Here is a 21,753-nt window from a genome sequence, read left to right as displayed (position 1 = left end):
GCATGTCCTCATGTTTTTTTCTAGCATGCTGGGCCTGGTGACTTTGGAACACTCCATTCAGACTCAAAATACTGCATGTATGTGAAGGCATGTATTCTCATGTGGAGCACAGCCAGGCCAAACAAAAATAAATGATCAGCTTGATCATTAATTAATTCTGTTTGGGGGCAAGAATTTTAACTCCTGTGAGTTTTAGTTTTCTTTTTTTATAAAAATAAAGTGTCAATTATGATAGCTTAGATTTTTTTTAGGCTTAAAATTAAATGATTCTAAAAGTACATAGGATATTACCTACTTTACTCTTGGTAAAGTCACAGAATGTGTCTTTTTAAATTAATATTTTCCTTGCTTAAATTTTATGAAAACATTTTGTCTACCACTTGAATAATTGGAACCTCTGATAACTTTTGAAAGTATTATAAAAACTCAATTGATGTTGCATGTTGTGGGTGCTGAGCTTAAGAAAGACTAAGTTAGATTGCCTTAATATTAAATCTTTCTCTGCCTGTAAATTCCATTCACTTGGAAGCTATAGTGACTCAGATTACTATTAACCACTTGATAACTTGTTATTCACAAGCATTCTACTTCTTCTGGTGAATTGAAAGAGTTAACTAATACAGTCTGAAAGTTTGACTCAATGAGACCTTCTTGAGCATCTGGTTTTATGGTTTTGATAGTCAATTTACCCCTTCAAATAAGTCACTGTATACTAATTACTGTGGACAGAAAATATGAGTAAATGAATTTTGTTTGGTTGAGTTGACTATCATATTTTATTCATTTGAGTAGACTTCCTTGTTAGAGTGGGAGCTCCATGGAGACAGAGATGTGTCTGTTTTTGCTCATCTGTGCGTCCTATCCCTTGGACTTTCCATAGTGCTTACAAATAATGGCTGCTGAATAGACACTTGTTCAATGAATAAATGATAGGATTTTACTCCTATGGAGATTTTATGTACTAAAAGTTTGTGACTCAGTGTTTTCTCCACTTGACAATTTGTAATCACAAACCACTTTGTATGTGGAAGTGATTATACAAGACTACAATCTGTTCAACAGCATCTGACATAAAAATGTCTTACCGAAGACCTTTTATGCCCACTTTGAATTCTGCTTGAAGTAACTCCCTTCAGAATATTGAGCCAGACAGGCAAACATACAATAGCCAGATGAAGCGAGACAACATTTATTGAGAATTGAATAAATTCAAGAAGTGTTAATTCGCCTGTCTGTTGCCTTTCTTTAAACATTTCTTCTAAAGGCCCCCATCCTTGTCTTTCTGATCACAATTTCGTTACCTATGATTATCTTTCCTTTTCTTCACATACAGATTTTTCTCTTCTTCATGTCTCTAACACTAGTCTTACTTCCCTTACTTCACTCAATATATTAATAACCTCTTGAACATATTTGTTTCCTACACGAATGTGGAGGACAGGGACAGTCATTTCAATGTTGGGTCCTATCAAGTTGGTTGCTGTGAGACCTGACCCACTCCTCATCATTGCCAATGGAGCTGGAATTCTTCCAGAGGGAGGACCAGACTTCCGTCTTTGGGCCCCCCAAAACCAGGCTGCCAACTTCACTCACCTGTCCAGTAGTCCTTCAGCTCATCAGATTCCCTGTCCTGATCTCATTGCTGTTATTCCAGTGCCACTTGCCTTAATGTTGTTGTAGTAACTTTTGGGATGAGGGAGTGGAATAAGAGGTGTTCATGAATGTGATCAGGGGCCTAAAGAATGTGTATGCATTTATTCAGCAGTTATTTGTTTGACACCCATTGTGTGAGGAGCCCGTTAGGTGACCAGAGCAATCGTGAGGTAGGTGACTCTGGCTGCAGTGTTAGAGGGGGTGGCCGCTGGAGCAGAGGTTATCCTTCCCTCTCCCATTTCTTATGGTTAGGGCCCTGGTCCCCCACTACCGACCGTACCTTGTGGGTCTATCTGTGTGTGCTCGTCCCGATGAGCCAGGTTAAGGATTTCTGACAACCACATTTTGATGTTTCTTTTGTGACAGATGATTCAGGAGAGCCGGTTTCTCATTGAAATGGCCGACACGGTCCAGGAAAAGATTGTGCAGTGCCAGAAAGCAGGTACGCCCCTCCCGCCCTCACTCAGAATTGGCAGATTAAAAAAAAACTTTGTGTTCTTACTCTTAAATTTCAAATATTTGATGGCATAGTTTATACTTTGTTCACTTACTGTATTTTGCTGTGTATAATGTGCATGTTTTTGCCTAAATTTTTGAGGGAAGAATAAGGATGCTCATGATACATGAGTAGTACTAAATTATGTACACGGGTAGTACTGTATAAATGTTTTTAATTCTTTTATTTATGCTTATGTGTTAAAAGTGTCACTGTAGAAAGCAATAACAATATCCATATGTTGAAAGATAAATGCTAAAATTCCTCTATAATACCAAAAACAAACACCTAAATAAAAACAAATACACACATAAATATATAAATAAATAAATGAATATATAAATACATAATTGAATTAAAATGCAAGATTTTTTCCCCCTGAAAGTTTGGGCGCATTATACAGGGGAGTGCATTATACACGGCAAAATACAGTAAGTCTTTGCTTAGTGCAAAGTGTATATGTGGGGGCTGAGGTCTGAAGAGGCGAGGTTCCTGAATCTGCTCTTGTGGTTTGGGAGCCCGTCCAGACCTCTTACTGCTGGTGTGGAAGCTCTGGTTCCACATTGCCTCCACATTACCTCTCATTTTTATAATTTGAACCATAATCCTTCTTATCTTCTAGGCCTTTGCCTCATTTGTTCGTCCTAATTTTAGAATGTCCTTCTTTTGAGGATGGGATGGGTTACGTATCTGTGAGGGCACACCTCTATTTATGTTTATCTTCATCCAAACTTCACACTTTTAATTTTTTTGGATCCATGTCTCCTTGATCCACACACATGATAATGATTATGATGAAGATGATGACAGTAATGACAATTGCTTGCTATATATGTGCATACACATACACGTACACTAAGCACATACACTGTGTTAGTTCTCATAACAACTCTGCAGGGTAATCATCATCATATCCAATCTACAGATGAGGCATCAGAGATTCTCCGAGATTGAGTGACTTACTGAAGATCCCAAATTAAAATGTGGTAGAGCTTACCTTTGAAGCCAGACCAAACTTTAAACACGGCACTGTTCCATGACTGACAAGCAGGCTTCCATGTTTTGCTTGACAAGAAACACAAAAATAGTAACACCAAGTACTTACATAATGCTCCTCTGTGCCCGGCACTACTTGGAGAGCTTTGCATATATTGACTTACTTAGTCTTCACCACAGTCCCTTGAGGCAAACACTCCTGTTATCGCCATTTTGCCAATGAGGAAACGGAGTCGTGGAGTTCCAGAGACTTGCTCATGCTCACATACCTGGTGAGTGGTGGAGCCGATCAGAGTTAGTCCAGGCTCCACAGTCATGCTCTTACCAGGTGTGGTGATTGAGATGTTAGCACCAGGAAAGTTAATGCGGCTTTAGGCCACATTAATAAAAGCAGAGTAGCCGGAACAGATAGGATGGTGGTAAATCCCCTCCTCGCGTGGGCTGCCTCAATCCCACTCTGATAGATGTTCCTGGTCTCTGCAAGCTTCACTCTGGGAAGTTATGTAATGCAGTGGCCCTGCCTGGATGTCATCCTTAAACAAAAGACATTATTAGTAAGATGAAACATATTAGAATGTTTAATCTGGAAAAGAGAAGACTCTAGTGGGCTTTACTATCTTTCTTAAAATATTGAAAGGGCTGCTCTATGGAAATGAGATTAGACCTTGTTGGTCTGGGTCTAGTTAGCACCAAGGAGTGAATTGATATTCCAGGGAAGAGAGACTTTGGCTTCATATCGGTCATAGCTCTTCAAAGATGGGCTGAGCTGTCCAGAGGAAATGATGATGCCCATCCTTGAAGTTCTAAGACATAGGCTGAAGAAACGGATTGTGCTGAGGTGATTTTTTTTTATAGTATTCAAGCTTGAGAGAACGGTTGAGCTAATAATCACTTTAAGGTCATCCCCAAATCTGAACCATTTGGGTGTTTCTAGGATTGCTATTTTTTAAAAAAACTTTTTATTTTTACTCAACATTTATTAAGTACCAGTGTCACTGTTGTGGGCTTACGGCCCTCTGTCAAGCCATAAGGATGGTTCGCAGGAAAAGGGAATATTTGCATCCATCACATATGGTTGCCACTCACACATTATACTACTTTAAAAAAAACCAGGAGGGCAAACAAGATGGATGTAACTTATTCGAAGAATGTGCTTCTTATCTTCTCATGTCATTGTCTGTGGCTCCTGGTTGTTTAAAATGTAGTTTAGTTTAATGCATTGACTGGCTTCCCCAGAGGACAGCCATTCAGTGGGGATGAGCAGAGTGGGGACAACGGTCTAACTTAGGGATTTAGAAATTATAAGAGGACAGGAATGGGAAATTACATTTTTGCTTTATAGTATGTTAAAAAATGCTTATTTCTCTTCAATATGTTAAAAATGCTTATTTCTAAGAATTCTTCCATATTCTCTTTTCTAAGGGATGGAGTTCCATGAGGAACTTCATAATCTGGGGACAAAGGAAGGCTTGAAAGGAAGAAAACTCAACAAGGCAATTGAGAGCTTTGCTTGGAACATTACGGTGTTGAAGGTAGGTGAAGTGCTTGGTGCCCCTTTCCCTTTGTTTTATTTTTTTTCCTCTTCATCTCTTCAGCATGCAGAGAAGCATCAACGGTTAAATACACTGATTTGCATTTTGAAGTAACATGTGCCCTAATCAGCAGGTTCATGCTCTAAGAGATACATACCAGGATTGACATGCTTTCTGCCCTAGTAGTGCAATGAGGTTTGCGGTGCAGTCAGAGGACAGCACAGCCTCATTCTGTTGCCTGGTGTCTGTGTGTGTGTGTTCTCACTCACATGAGCACTTCTGCTCGAGTCGGTGTAGCTGCTCTTGTCCGTGAGAACAAGGCTGAATGCTGCAGGAGAAGAATCCACTGCTCGAAATGTGGAAGAGCCTTAAATGGTTGAAGATTGGAACTGTTTAGGATTATTTTATTTTAAGGACAGACTTTATAAATACACTTGTTTTTGCAAATAGCTGTGGAAGTCATTTTCTTGAGATTAGATTTGCTCTGTTGAATATTAATTTCAGGATTTTAAGTAAAGATGCCACTTTTCATATTTTCTTATGTGAAAGGAGAAGTGTTTTAGGCAGTTGGAATAATTTGCTTTTGACAGTATGATAGGAGAAAAACAGCCACAATCAAAATTAGTCATTGCTGACATTTAAAGAACACACACTGTGTGCCAGGTGTTGTTTTGTAAGGCTCATACCAATGAACATTTTAGTGCTCACAACAACTGTATACTGTTATTATTCTTATTGTACAGGTAAGAACACCGAGGCATTGAAAACTTATGTACATTACCCAAGGTCACTCAACTAGTTAATGGTGCAGCTGGAGACTGAACCCAGGTGGTCTGCTCCAGAGCCCGTGTCTTTAACGTGCTCTGCAGAGGGATGCTGCACATGTGTATGTGAAAATGCTGGGGGATCTGTGAGCCATATTGCAAATGTATAGTAAACATTCAATTCACAGATACTTGTTAAGCCCTGCTGTGTGCTGGGCTCCGTGCTAGGCATTGGGGATCCACGGAGTACAAAAGATGTGCAGACCTTGACCTTATGAATTAACAGTCTGGGGGCCAGGGCTGGGGTGGGGGGGGTGGATAAGCATCATTTGCTTCATGGGCAGGGCAGAGCTACCATATCACTATAAAGAGAAGCTCATTAAAACACTAGAGTACAATGTGAGAGTGTGAACCTGATACAAATGCTCTTTGTTCAGCAAATATTTATGCAGGGTTATTAATATGCTGATCCCTGGGGAAGGTGCTGGGATCCAAAGAGCCAAAGAGTAGTGCCTGGGCCTCCAGGACTAGCCTACAAGGGCTGACAGACCTATAACAGTGACCATTGATTATTCAGCACTTGATGTGTGACAAGCACATGTGGCTAAGTAGTTTATATACATTTCCCCTTGGCTCTTTGCAACAAATGTGTGACCTTGAAACAACTCCTGTTGTTTCTGATAACCGATCTCTCCCATCTCACAGACAAGGGCATCGAGGCCTGAGGGGTTTAAGTGTCTTGTCTTCAGCTAGTGAATGGCAGAGCTGAGATTTTAACTTATGCCCATGGTTCCGACCATTGCCCTGTCCTCATCCTGTAAAACGTAATCCAGGAGCCTAGAGCGTGGGTGGGAGCACAAGGTCTGTGTGCAGATCATCTGGTGAGGCTTTAGCTTAGTCATGTAATCTCTCTGAGGGTGATGATGATATCTACCCCCAAGGTTTAGTGAGGATTAAGTGGGGTGGTACATGCAAAAGATCTAAGTCACAGTTTGGTGGGCTTGTTGGTCAGGTTTCCCTTCTGCACACACTGGACAAATGATCTCCTTGGACTTTGAGATTTGAGCTGACAGACAAAGAGCCTGGGCTCTGTGGAGCCCGTCTATTTCTGGGGTATCTCTGAGAAGATGCTCTTCTGTCTAAGACTCTTCCTTTATTTCTGTATCTTAGTTCCTGCTTTTTCTGCAGCCTTCCTGTTGATGTTTCAGAGCTCCTAAAAATCCTCCAATAAATGCCCCTTCTCTTAAGTTTATGTGAGTCCATTTACATGGGTTATAACCAGTTGAATTAGTAATGACCACACTGCTAGGTTGTAATCACTGAGTTAGTCGGACATGGCAGGGACCACCAATAAAATCTTCATTGCCTATTGAGAAGGTTTCCTTACACAAACTAATTTATACAAGTACCCCCCACTATCTAGGGGGAGGCAGGAGAGATTGACCAATGTTGGCTGAATGTGTGGGTTTGGGCAGCTAAAAATATTTCATTCCTATGTAATTCCCAACAAAAAGGCAGGAGGTGACAAAAATGAGAAATGCTCCTTCAGGTAAATGGTGGGTTGCACGCATGGAGTACTAGAAAGGGGCACTGCCTTTAAATTGGGCTGAGACTATGAAATAAATTCCTTAGTTTTGTGTTTTCTCAAATCTAGTATTACACTAATCTGATATTAATAAATGGCAGAGAAGCTGGAGAAAAATTTATAGAAACAAAGATGAATAGCTCTATAATAGAATGACTATGAATTGTGATTACTGTGTCCAGATTTTCTAAGCTGGAGGTCAGGACTTAGAATCCAGCAAGAACGTGGAAAGCAAGATGGTCCTGGAAGCTACCATCCATGTGTTTTTCTTTCATTCGTAGATTAGCACCACACATGGGCCCAAAGTAAGGGCTTGTGTAGCAGATCTCTTGCATGTCCCCACACTTCTGCCACATGCCAATATCTGACTATCCCATCCCTTTCCTCTCCCTTTCTTTCTCTTTCGCTGCTGAGCACAAAACCCAACTTCTTATGTAGCCACCATGTTCGTTTGAGTCGAATGATGATGCGTGTCTCACAACTCAGTCTTCAGTATCTTTTCTAGATCATCCCTGGACCAGGATAGCTCCATCGCCCCTCATCCTCACACATGAACAATTTCCTTCATCCTCTTTTCTCCATCATGGCCTTTGGAAATAAGTTTTGTTTGGTTTTTCACACAATATTAAAATCTTACCGTGGAATTGTTCCTGTTCTTTAAGTCTTCCAGAAAAAGATACTGCAACTTCACTTTATAGTCAACCTGTTATAGTCAGTTGTCATTAATTTTAAAAGTGTTTCACTCATGAGAATTCTAAGATCTCTTGGAAAAGAGATATGAACTTATAATGTATCACTGATAAAACCCAATGTGCTATGAAGTGGAATTAACTTAAGTCTTGGATGACTCCATCCACAGTGTTTTGACTCTTTAGGAATGGTAAGAGCTTTATCGCAGTGTGGCCACACCTACACAACCAAAATGCAAGAGGGCCTGAAGAGAAGCATTTCAGTGAGCTTTCCCAATATGTATTTTTCTGACTTGACCTATTGACTGTTTTAAGGAAATAAACCCCATTATCTTTATATTTGTAAAAGTTTGATAAAAAATTACTTTTAGCAGGCTCTAGGTGTCAAGTAGAGATACATAGGTAAAAATAATGTTGAAGAAAGTTTATAATTTAATGCATTTCAGTGTGTGCCATAAAAACCTGGGTCTCTTTTATAGATTCATGTGCAGTCAATATGCCTAACCTTTCCCCACCTAACTTCTTAGCTTTTTATCGCTGCTTAAGCCTTTGCTCCTTCTGCTTTTATCTTGACAATGCTTTCATTTTCCTTGGGAAGAGCAGAGGCTGATGCATCTGACTTCTCTTTGGGCACTTGGGTTTCTAAACCAGGTAGATTCTCTCATTCAACCCCAAATTTCAGGCACTCACAGCTCTAGGGAATGTTATTTCATCTGGGAAATTACATAATGTCAATGTAGTATTATCTTTCTAATAGAGCTTGCCAACCCTTTTGAAGTCTCTGCTCATTGCTGAGAGACAAGAGAAGAATGGAAACAAGGTGATGGGCTAATGGGAAAATAAGTTATTAGGAAAGGCATCCTTCTCTGAAAGGCTGAATGACAGCAGGAGTCGAGTTACCCTTCACTGAGTGACCGTAGATATTCTAAATCATTCTGTGAGAGCCTGTGTAGGTGGGGGGAGGGGCCATCCAACCAGCCTCTGGCAGCCATAGTGACGAAGCCCCTGGGGCCACTCTGGCAATTTATAAAGATGAGACATGTCCAGTGTCCTCTGTGTTGTCCATTTGAAACTCCAGTGGTGTTTCTGGCAGCTGCTGGCTACTGTTGCAGTAGAAGCTGGAAAAAGGCTCAGTTTTCTCCTGAGCCAACTCATTTAGAAAAGAATAGCTATTTATGACAATGTCTCGAAACAGGTCCTCAGTGCCTACAATGCATTAATCATAAACTATGCTTTATATTGATATTACTATCAATTATTAAAAAACATAAAGCAAAGTGGTCAAGATTACAGACTCTGGAGCCAGATATGTTCTAGCTGGGTGTCCTTGGGAAAATTCCCTTTTGTCCCTATGTTTCTGAATCAGTTGGGATATGCTAGGTTGTGCTGTGGTTACAAAAATCTGAAAATCTCAGTGACTTAAAACGATGGGTTATTTCTAGCTCCCAAAGTATGTCTGTCACAAGTCAGCAAGGGGTACTTAGGAATTCAAGCCAATGGGAGCTCTATCTTGACAAATACCCTAGTCCTTGAGGTAGGGAAGCACAAGTTGGTTTTAAACCCTTCTGTCAGGTAGTGTCACATGTCCCTTCTATTCACATTTGATTGGCCAAATCAAGACAAATGGTCAAATCTGACTTCAGTTTAGTGGTGCAAGGGGGCACTTCCTCCAGAAAGGGAAGCAGATATTGGTGAATATAATCTACCAGCGGCAGATTCCTCAACTATCTCTGCCTCATAGGGTTATAGAGAGGACTAAAAGGGTTAATAAATTAGTGACTAAACGAGTTATAAAGCAATGTCTGGCATATAAAAATACTATTGTAAGTGTGTATTATTTTTGTTATTAATAAAAAGCCTTCAGTACTTACAATGAGCAGTTAGGTGATTCTCAAGACATCTGAAATAATTTTAAGAGCAACCCTGTAAAGGTACAGCTATTATACCCATTTTACAGGCAGGAGAACTGAGGCTTGGAAGGTTCAGTAATCCTCCATTGGCACATAGGTAGTGAGTGATGGAGCAAGAATTTAACTCAAAAGCCCATGCTGCCAGCCCACTATGTTATACTGTCAAAATATTTATAGCAACATAATAATGATGGTGTAGGAAGCAGAAAAGTCCCGCTTTCCCTCCTCTGGTTCTTTTGGCTGGACGAATAATCAAATCAACAGAATGACAAGAGAAAATCTAATTTAATCTCATGCACACGGGAACCCGCACACATGAGAGGTTCAGAGATAGAAAGGGGGATCTAGGAATATAAGACATTCTGATCTAAAGATGAGGCAGTGTATCTCGGGGGCTTCAGAGGGTCATTGCTTTGATAAGAAGAACAGAGGTTTAGCAGATAGAAGTTTACTGTGCCCTGTTGGTGGGTCAAAAGAGGTTATCTCTGATACTCTCTTATTATGGGCAAGTTCTTATAACTCAGGTTCCTCTAGGTGGTTAAAGGGAGGGGGCAGAAGTTTTTCTTGAGCCTGAAGCTAAAATTGCCTTTAACTCAAGATAATCTGCATAATACTGAGGCACATTTCGGGTGGCTAGTTCTGAACCCTCACAATAGCTTATATTAACTTAGGGCTTTCCATGTATCAAGTATTGTACTAAGTGCTTTATATTTGTTTTCTTACTTAATCCAAAGAAATGAGGGTCTTGTCCAGCTAATGAGTATTCCGATCACTTTGGCAGTGAATTCTTATAGTGCAGAAAGGTACATTGAAAGAGTATCGCTTGAGATCACCAATTGTTACTCACCAAGCAACTCTGTTCTCCATTCGGCTTCCCAACTGCAATTTTTAGTGGAGAGAGAGTGGGTCGACTGCATTTACCTTTGTAAATGAGTCAGTGAATTTCCTCTCTGATCAGTCCATCTCCTATGAACTTGGTTAGCATGAATCAGCTGCTCCAGGCTTGATCATCCCTGAACAAATGGAGGCTATTGAGCCCCTAGATAGATACCATTGAGATTTGAAAGGAAAAGAAAACTACACCAAAAATACCAAAGCAAAGGGCCAGATCCTGGACCTACCCTGAGAATCTAGACAACTTCCCCGTTTCTCTTGGACAGCTTCTCTTTAGTCTAGACATTGCCAGCTTCTACAGATGCAGGAGACAGAGGAAACTGAAGAGTCCAGCCTCCAGCAAAAACTTTGCAAAGACCAAACTCCACTTCCTGTTCCTTCCTCAGCCCACTGCCCCACAGCCTCCGCTCTGCTCAGACCCCCGTCTGTCTCTGATCACCTTCGCTGGTAGAGCAGAATCCCTGGGCGCTTCTTCCTCTGAGTAACAAACTTCAGATGATTAGAAGTGAGAGGTGAAGTGCCTGTTGATAAATGTCTTCAGAAGCTTCACGGAAAAGAAAGGAGACTCGTGAGAGGCAAAGTCGAAGAAGTCTCCAACTTTGAGAAGCCAACGTTCAAAGAGCTTCAACAAGCTTTTAATTCTGGTCTGAGGGAAATACTTTGAAAGAATACATACAAAATAACAAACTTTAGGGCTGTAAACTACCCCCCTTTTTTCTGTTTTTTTTTTTTTTTTTTTTTTTTTTTTTTTTTTTTTTTTAGTTACCTAAGGGTTTAGAACTACAGGAATTTGGACAACAAGTCTAGAAACCTTCAATTAACTAATATAAGTTTAAATAATTATCTTCTCTTCTCTGGGGCTAGATTTAGCCTCACCTAAAAATGAGATCAGAATTTATGTTGCTAGAGTCCTTAGCAACATATTTTATATTTTTTGATAATTAAAATTGTATTTAAAGTTATAGAATACTTAAAAATAAACAATACGACTTCCTTGACTTTTTTATTGTAACATAGACAAATGTTTCAATTACACTTAAAACCTTTCAAGTTTTACCCCAAAGCGCGCTATGCAGCCAGTCAGGCGCTGTGGCAAGCACCGCTCCCTACAGATGGCTGGGGCGGGAAGAAGGCTGCGGATTTCCCTGCAGACAGGTGCTTTATCCTGCTGCGACTGATGATGTTTCTTTTCTCCTTGTGGCTCTCAGTTGCCCTTCTAAGTGCTTTGTCCTGGATGGGCTCAGAGTTCTCACGTGCGTGTGGCTATAGCCAGTCCTGTGGCTTCAGGCCGTTTTCTTTGGTCTGTGCTTGGACTCGGTCCCATGCACGACGGCTTCTTCTTGGCAGGAGTGGCCACACACTCTGTTTTTCCCTGGCTTCTTCGTGGCCGACTGTGTAGTGGGGCAGGTGAAGTTGGTCTCCACATTTTATGATTATGTTTTTTACCCCAATCTTTTTCTATAGCTTAACTGTATTATATTACTCAAATACATTGGTCCTTTTGTGAGTAAACTTAGCAATAGTGTAAATCTCTCTACTTATATATCCTATCTTTTATGTTTTGTTCCCCCACTTTTGATTTTTTTAACCCATGGTGCTATGCCACCCTAATTTTACTCCGTTTCTGTTTTTACTCTGTACAGCCTCCCACGGTAATCCCTCCCACTGCTTTCTTCTTCCTTCCTGACTGTTCTTTCCGAATGGAGTGATCTGTACTTAGCACCTTGTTGGGATCTCTTTTCTGCTTCTTTTTACACATAATATAAAATTAACCAGGATAACCATTTTAAGCATTCAGTTTGATGGTATCAAATACATTAAAAGTGCTGTGCAGCCATCACCACCATCCATCTCCACAACTCTTCATTTTGTGAAATGGAAACTCCACACTCATCAAATAGTAACTCCCCATTCACCACTCCCTCCAGCCCTTGGCAACCACGGTTCTCCTGTCCGTCTCTATGATTCTGACAACTGTAGGTATCTCCTGTAAGTGGAATCATGTGGTATTTGTCTTTTTGTGACTGGCTTATTTTGCTTCAAGGTTCATCCACGCTGTAACACATGTCAGAATTTCCTTCCTTTTTAAGGCTGAATAATATTCCGTTGTAAATGAATACATCATGTTCCTCATCTAGTCACCTGTCGGTGGACACTGGGACACATTCATGCTCTAACTGTTGTAAATGATGCTGCTGTGAACCTGTGTGTACAAGCAGCTGTTTGGGGGCCTGATTTCAATTCTTTTGGGTAAAACTCCAGAAGTGCAATTGTTGGATGCTATAGTAATTCTATGTTTAGCTTTTTTTTTTTGAGGAACCATTGCTCTGTTTTCCATATCAGCTGTGTCATTAAACATTATCACCAGCAATGCATGAGTTTCAATTTCTCCACAACCTCGCTAATACTGATTTTCTGGGTTTTTTTGATAGTAGCCATCCTAACGGTATGAAGTGGTATCTTATTGTAGGAAAGTTTGCATTTTACTAATGATTAATGATCTTGAGCATCTTTTCATGTGCTTATTGGCCATTTGTATATTATCTTTGGAGAAATATCTGTTCACGTCCTTTGCCCATTTTTGAAATTTTTTTTTGTGGTGGTTTTTGTCTTTGAAATTCTATATATATTATGGACATTTATCCCTAATAAGATATCTGATTTACCAATATTTTATTCCATTTTGTGGGTTGCCTTTTCACTCTGATATTTCCTTTTGATGCACAAAGTTTTAAAGTTTTCATGAAGCCTAATACATCTAGTTTTTCTTTTGTTGCCTATTTTGTTGCCATTGGTGTCATATCCAAGAACCACTGAGAAATCCAGTGTCCTGAAGCTTTTGCCATATGTGTTCTTTTAAGAGTTTTATACTTTTAGGTTTTACAGTTAGGTCTTTGATCCATTTGAAGTTAAGTTTTGTATATGCTTTTCAGTAAGGGTCAAAATTCATTCTCGTTTATGTGGATATCCAATTTTCCCAACACCATTTGTTGAAACGACTGTTATTTCCTCATTGAATAGTCTTGGCACTCTTGTCAAAATCATTTAAGTGTATACACAAGGGTTTACTTCTGGGACATCTATTATGTTCCTTTGGTCTATGTGTCTGAGTTTATGCCAGCATCAAATTATTTTGATTACTGTAGCTTCGTAGTAAGTTTTTGAGTACTCCAGTTTTGTTCTTCTTTATATACATACATTTGGCTACTCAGAGTCTCTTAAGATTCCATAAGAATTATAGAATGGGTTTTTCTATTTCTGCAAAAACATCATTGGGATTTTGATAGGGATTGCACTGAATTTTTGGATTGCTTTTGGTAGTATTGATATTCTAGCAATATTGCTTTTTTTTGGGGGCATATTTGAAAACAAAGTGATCTTTTATCTTTTCTATCATTTTGCAAGACTGCCCTGCAGTGGAAATACTCAAACAATATTACAGAGGTTCTGATAACTAAAGTCAGTTTATAACTCACAAAAGTTCTACTCTGGAAATATAGGCCACAGTCTGTTAAACATAGGTTAAGTGCTCTATCATAAGCAAATTGCACAGAATGGACCACATAACTAATTATTGCTACAAGATCTACCCAACTGTCTGTTCATGTGTCTAGACAGACGGCTGTGTATTCCTCTGCTGAGAAACTTAACCTACTGATCTAAAGACTTTCTTGTATTGTTAGGCTAAGTGTGCCTAAGAGCTAGTGGAAGGAATGTCGGGTATCGATCTAGTCTCTATCTTCTCTATGCTACATTTATTTTTTAATTTTCTATTTGGTTTTTAATTTTTAGATTTCTACCTATTATATGCTTTAAAAATAGAATTTGGATTTTGGCAAGCAGTTCTAGTACTGTCACGCTGGTAATGTTTGGTGACTGGAACTGGCAAAGGACAAAATAATGATGACGCCAAAACTGAGAGTCTGATTAGAGTGGCAACCGGTTCAGTCTCATTCAACCTGGCGAGCCCTAGACTCACCTGTGGTCTCAGCCAGCTGCCACACAGTGCTTGTCCTTTACCACCAGGAAGAGGGTTGCAGGTGAGAGAGAATGGCGAATCAGGTTTAGAAAAACATCTTCAATCTCATGTGTCAGACCATTGCCTCTATATACAAAATAAAATGTTATTAGACCTTAGGAAGTGAGGAGTATACATGTAGAAGGCTTAACATCTATCCCTGGGGTTTTATAAGCTAAGTTTGATATATTTATACTTGGGCTAAGGGTCTAAAACTCCTAGACACATTTTAAGGACCTTGTTATTGTTTGGCTTACTAGTCCAGACTAAATACAATTCTCTCCCATCTTAGGAAGGGGATTTTATTTGTTTACCTTCAAACATTCATAAATAAGAAAGTACAAACTATAAAAGAGGCTTCTAATCCATAATTTGGCAAAGAGTAATTTGTGTGTGTGTGTAAACCCAAATCCATCCATCCAACAAATATCTATCAGTTCCTCAACGGGCTAGGCCGCGTGCCTGGGAATGCACTGCTGAATTAAAATGGGGGCCCTTGATCTCACAGAGCTGACAGTGTAGTGGGGGAGGCAGTCACGTAACAATCACACACGGCGTGCTGACTTTGTGTCTGTGATCAGTGTCCTGAAGGAGAACTTGGGTTTCAACCTAATGGGAGAGGTCAGAGACGTCTTCTATGAGGAAGTACCAACTGATCAGAGAATAAATATCTTTAGCCTTTCGTGGATCCAAAACCCTGCCTTGTATCTTGATACTTGAGTGTGGTTGCCAAAACAATCTGAAAATGATGGTGAGAAGAAAACAAATCAAAATAAATGTGCTGGACTTCCTCAGCTTGGTCTGGGAACTTCTTAAATGTCTGCCTGGATCATTTAATTACCATTCATTAGCATCCTCGCTAATTTGTCATTATATAAAATCTAGTCATGAGTCACAATGTTAATTATAAGTAAATTTAATCCCCTACCTTCTAAAAATAATAATCTACAACAACCTTCCATGTCCATGTGCATCCATAAAATTCATTTGACATTATAGTTGCAGAAGAGAATGCTATAAGGTTAGTTTTTGAGAGATTTCTGTGACTTAAAGTTGAAAAGATTTGGAGAGAGAATTATATATATAGAACACTAGCTGTATTAGCTCTAGAAAAAATGGCAATTAAAAAATAATATGTCTATAACAACAAAAAGCTGCAAATCTAAAACATCACTTCAAACGGCTCGTGTGCAGCACTGTATGGCACTGTTCGGATGGCATGCCAATTCCTCTTAGCAATAAGGAGGCTGCTTACGTAATGTCCAGATTTCTGCCTTGGAGGGTTGCACCCCAGCTGTGTCTCCCAGATGTTTAATAGAGATAAAATCCAGGCTGTGGACATGATTACGGAAGCACAGACCGCTCTCCTTCATCTCTTGTATAACTACATTTAGTGTCTCTGGGAGGTGTACTTATATTTTGTTTTCAGATGAAAGCAGCATTTTATAATGAGTCTGAATAATTCACAAGTGGCAGAATCTTAATGAATAGATGCATCACAGACCGGAGGTCTTGGCTCTAATTTGTGATATTCTAGAAGGTCTTACTTTTCTTGCAAGAAAACTTTCTTTAGAGAAAATGTGCTTCTTACATGGTCTTAGTCTAAGGTGAGTTTAAAGCTAAGGTGACTTTTATGTCTTAACTCTGTTAACTATTTCCTATAATGACATAAGAGGAAAGAAAATATTGGTAATAAAAGTGTTTCATTTTTAATTTCTTTTTTCCCTCATGCAATGACATGCTTATATTGATTTTAGAGAGAGGAGAAGGGAGAGAGAAAGAGAGGGAAAGAAACACTGATGTGAGAGAGAAACAGTAGTTGGTTGCCTTTTGTGTATGTCCCAAGGGGGGACTGAACCAGTAACCTAGGCATATGCCCTGATTGGGAATCAAATCCACAACCTCTTGGTTTGTGGGATGATGCCCAACCAACTGAGCCACACTGGCCAAGGTTATTTTTAATTTCTTACAGCCTTTTAGGATTTTGGGGCACAAGCTCTTCTATATACCTTGTTACTCTAGGGAGAAGAAGATAGGATACAGTTAATTCATTTCCTTATTCTTAACCAAATCAGAGTGTGAGCCCATGTCTCTGAATGTACATGTAAGTGTAGTATGTACATTGTCAAGTAAAAGCAAATCCAGATTTAAGTAAAAAGAAATTTTATTTGAAAGAATTATTGCAATATGTGGAAGGAGATGGCTGCAATATATAAAATCTTCCATAAAGCCAATAGGTTTCCCAAAGGTCAGGCAAAAAGGCTTTATCTTTTACTGGGAGGATCAAATAAATTCGTAAGAACTGGGATGGAGAGTGGGTGGCTGGGTGAGGTGAGCCCCAGAGGCTATTAAGAAAGGACTGCGTGTTGGGGGAGGGGTCAGGTTCTGGGGCTTGACGCCAGGGAGAAGCTTAACTGAAGTTTGGCCACATCAAGGAACGGGTCTTTTGTCCAGTTCAAGTGCATCATTTCTGAAGGGGAACCTGTGGGATGTGTGTGTGGCCGTGGCACAGGTAAACAAGGGGAGCATCTGTGAGTCCTATCTAAGTCATCTGGGGAGCAGAAGTTTGTGCAGTAGCCACTTTCTAGAACACAGAGAGTGGCGGAGCACAGGACACAGGCAAAGTTTTTAACATTTGTCAACATGCATGGATACATACATAAATATGCATCTAAAATGTGTGTATTTATTTATACATGTACACACATGTAGATACCTATCTGTATATGTAAGTATGTCAGATATAATTTAGTTTAAGAATAATGAAGTTAGATGTTACTCTTTTAAAGTCATATTGAAAATACCATAATGAGCAGCCAGAAAATTTCCTTTACTCTCAAAGTGGTTACCTTCCAATTTAATTAGACTTCTTTTATTTCAAGTAGGTCCAGTGTGCTCAAATACACATCATGGATGAGATTACATGCTCCTAACAGTGGAGTGGAAGGTGGGGGAGACCTCCCAATCACCTTATTTGCCACTTCTTGCAAAATAATTTTGTATCATTCATCAGCCCCCACATATATTAGTGATACTTGAAGCATTTGTAATAAGTGAAGGGACCTATTCACCAAAGCAAAGTAATTAGGAACTTAATTTTCCTTCTAAGGAAAAACCCCTGGCTTTATTAAAAGATTAGCTATACATATTTGTAAAAATCCCCTTGGATTTTTAAAAAGTAAGTTTAGATTTATAAAAAATTGTACACATAACGACAGTTCAGTAAATTATTGACTAAGGCAAGAGACATTTTCATCATCATTCTTATTCTAATCATCATATTAATTTTTTGAATAAGGTAAGTTTTGGAAGGAAAAGACTTCCTATCACAGAAGTATGAGTTAGAATTGAGACTTAGACTTTTGCATTATTAAATGATGTTACAAAATCAGTAGGTAGAAGCTGCTTGCTTTTCAGAGACAAAGAAGAGTACATGTTTCTTCCTATCTGAAGAGCGTCCTTTGGTTATGTAGAAAAATACACTAAGCCCTTATGATTTGGTTTGTAAATCTGCCAGGATGAAGTTATGTGTTCTAAAAACAGCCAAACTCTTTGAGTGTTTATTTATAAGATACTATTCTCAATGGACATTTGAGTCAATGGACTCAGGAGTTGAAAGTTCTTTAATTGCTTCACAATGTATTCGGGATTAAAAGATTGCCATCTAAATCTTTCTGAGGTATCCCTAATCACCTAGAATATTCTAGATCTCCCTGTTGTCTGCTGCTCAGCAGCTGGTGTTATGGAACGACTAGAATAACATTGGTTTGTGGATCCTGTGGGGCCAAAAAGAAGTTCTTGATAAATTACTAACAAATTCACTTTCAGAAAGTTGAGCTTTTTGTTTCTTAAACATGCATATACATTAAGAGATGTATTTCTCATATATATTTAAAATATACTAAAAACTCTAAAAATGTGGCCTGGGTTTCAGAAGTTAATTCTGATTATCTTGGGTCAGAAATGTGGATTTGTCTCACTGTAATTTTCTATTTCTCCAGATATAATTGAGTTTCACTTTTTTTAAAGCCATACACACACACACACACACACACACACACACACAAACACACACACGAGGGAAAGTGGAGTGGTTTAAAGAGCCACTTGCATACTCTGTTTGTTCATTATGGAATTAGTGCTTTATTCCTTCAGTTGACCTGGATGAGTACATTTTCAATATCTGATGTTGACACTCAAGACCTATTGACAGTTCATTTGCTGGTGAAATCACGGCTGGTTGCACACTTCCTCCTTACTCTCTTCCCTTCCAGATGGTTCTTTATACTTACACTTACTACACATGTTGTAGGAAACAGGCTCTATTGTTTATTGTGCATTTGATATCAACCCAGAAACTTATATCTAAGACTGCTAAAAATGAAGCAGGCATGTAAATGTGTGTATGAAAAGTGTGTTTTAGTAATAACTTTGTCCTAATATTAAATCTGGATAAATGAGACTAAAGATTCTTAACAATGTGTATTGTGTATCCTCTGAGTCAGCCCACGGAGTCTTTTTATGTAATCTGAAACCAGAGAGGGAAAAAGCCAGCCATTTCCTTCCTGTTCTCTCCAATCTCTGATGCATTTTGCTTGGGAGAGGAAGAGTGGCATTGAAAGGAACAATTATATATATATAGCATGTGGGTTTGTGCGCATGCACGTGCATGTGTGTGCATGCGTGTGTGTTTCAGCCAAGCACTCTGGTTTTTGTATTCAACAATCCACTTATTAACCCCACTCACTGTGGGCTCTGTAATAATACATGCAGATATAATAATAACAATATTGGTGAAATAACATCTTGTGCTGAAGTTCGGTTATCCAAATTTTTGTTCTCATGAGCAACATAAATATATCTATAACAATACAAGGACAAGCACTGCCAGGTTGGATATTGCATCTCTGAATTTTGGAAAGTACTTCCTTAGCTACTGAGTCACAGTTACATCACTCAGACTGCATTATTTCAGTGCTCCTTCACTGAGTAGCCACCACGTTACAGATTATTGGGTTTGCCTCTGAAAGTATTATTTCGTCTTAGAACTTCCTCTCTGGTAAGAGGGAGAGGGAGCAAAGAGTGAAGTGATTACCACTCTCTTTATTTTTTAAATAACTGCTGCCTGGAAGGTCATTTCCTTTGGCTCCCTTGTCAAGGGTTCCCAGGAAGAGTTTCCACAGGAGACCCTGAACTGCAGCTGGTCTTGAGAATTAATTACATAAGACTAGGAACTGCACTGAAGTTAAACATCAGTACAACCAAAATCATCTTCTACACCACTGCAATCATAATCATAATAATAATCATAATTATTATTATTTGCAACATAGGTTTTAACAATCTGATTTCTGCATTGGCCCTAGCTGTCACATGCTACCATGTAAGCTGTGCACTACTTGGCTCTAGGGGGCACCATTCCCTTTGACTCCATGTGAATGATACCTTCTAGATTTGCCATGTAGCTGTCAAGAAGTTGTCAGTCTAAGCATTTTCCTACCTCTAGCTTCTGTTTGTTTTCCATGAAGTATTTTGGGGTGTCTTCAAGTGGTTTTTTTATTTATATTAATTGTAATTAATGTCTACTGCATTGGTTTTCCTCATAAGTTTGCATTTACTAGAAGTCATAGTAACTTCCAAAGGATCCATGTGCAGGGGTGTGTGTTTTTGTGAACCTGCCATTCACTTGTATGTTGAAGGAAGGTGAGAAGCCCAACCAACTAGGGTGCTCTATACATCAGATGAGGACAATTTCTTTTGTAGCTTAGCTAGATCTTTGATTGGTTTTGACAACCAAACCTGGTTGGTTCAGTTTGTAACTCCAGATGACAGAAACTGAAGGCATGGGGGAAGTAACAACCAGCCCTCTTTTCAAGTCTGCTACAACCTTCTTGTGGAAAAATATTTAATTAAAAAAATTGATATTCAGAGAAATGCTCTGAAATCACTGAAGGGGATTGAAAAACAAATGTCCAAAAAAACATTTTTGATAGCTCAAGTAGACTTGAGTGAGACAGATGTTTTGATGTTTGTCCGTCATCTGTAGGGAATAATTCCAAGTTCTTGGCCTGCATAGGAGGTCCTCAGTGATGAGGTCTTTGCTTAGCTCTGTACCTGCTCATTTCCTGCTCCCACACTCCCAAGGCCCTGTGGTTCTTGGAACACGTCGGGCAGTTTCCCGGCTCCATGTCTTTGCACATGCTGTTCCTGCCTATCGTACTGTTTTTCCCTCCGCAGTCGGCTGACCAGCATCTCCTCATCTCTCAAATTCAGCACAAGTGTTATGTTACCTTTCCAGGGAAAGTTGCCCTGTGCTTTTCCCTCCATGCTCTTCATCTCCCAATTCTCATCAAAACCAGACAGTCAAACCATGTTTTAGTGCTGCTGCCGGTAGCTCCTGCACACTTTCATCCTTGTGTGCCCCGTCCTGACTGCCTGCGTGTAATGCTTGTCCTTTCCAGCTCCTTCAGGGGGCACTGTGCCTTAGCAGGGTGCTGGGCTGAAACTGAGAAAATGGGATTACAGAAGCTGAGCGAGTTGTTTGAGATAACAGAACTCACTAGTTCAGACGTGAACTGGATGCAGACCTTGTTCTGTATGACTTTAAAGCCTCCTTTTAACATCTGCGGTCATGGTTTCCAGTGTCACTGTTTGATGTCTGTGTGCCAATTACTTGGCAAGATGGGCAGGTCTGCTGTACTTAGTCCCTTTATTTTTTCATGGGGCTGGCGTTTTGACCTCTTCCTTCTTCTGTGTGCCCCTGGGAAGTTTCATCTTCCCCGGCCTATTCTTTCTTGGGCTCATCCTTTCCTGACAGGGTGTTCTGCCTTCACAGAATACAGGCAGGTGCCCCTGTGCACAGGACAGGCACTTGGTTTTAGCTTTTTCTCTCAGTAGTCCTAACACCCACCTTTATTTTTTTTCATCCTCTGGGTGTCCGACTTCTGTCTGTCAGGCAACCAGTGACTATGCTCGGGGTTTCTGGAGAGGTGCGTTGGTTTCCAGATCACGGCTGCCGCGCCTTCCAGCCACATCCCTCTGCTCGTGCTGTGTACGCGCAGTGCGCACCCAGGCACACAAAAATTCCAAATGCACATTTCATATAGTTTTTGGTGGCCCTGTTCTGCATGTCCCAATTCTGGTGCCCACGTTCGGTTTTTCATGATTACAGGCGAAGCAGCACATGCTCTAAGTTCCAGATGTATTTGCTGAATTA

The 21,753-nt window shown here is 39.7% G+C and overlaps 1 protein-coding gene across 1 annotated transcript in view; it reads left to right on the top strand.

Annotated features, from left to right (window-relative positions):
• Positions 1 to 21,753, top strand: part of PLCL1 (phospholipase C like 1 (inactive)) — a 301,127-nt gene that overhangs the window by 253,538 nt on the left and 25,836 nt on the right. Inside the window, exons 4-5 of the mRNA XM_028509552.2 lie at positions 2,020 to 2,095; positions 4,568 to 4,677. Coding sequence (XP_028365353.1) covers positions 2,020 to 2,095; positions 4,568 to 4,677 — 186 coding nt within the window. The remainder of the gene's footprint in view (positions 1 to 2,019; positions 2,096 to 4,567; positions 4,678 to 21,753) is intronic.

The sequence above is a fragment of the Phyllostomus discolor genome, chromosome 4 (assembly GCF_004126475.2).
Source record: "Phyllostomus discolor isolate MPI-MPIP mPhyDis1 chromosome 4, mPhyDis1.pri.v3, whole genome shotgun sequence".
Classification (NCBI taxonomy): domain Eukaryota; kingdom Metazoa; phylum Chordata; class Mammalia; order Chiroptera; family Phyllostomidae; genus Phyllostomus; species Phyllostomus discolor.
The sequence above is the reverse complement of the archived record's forward strand: the minus strand, read 5'-3'. Positions and strand labels throughout refer to the sequence as shown.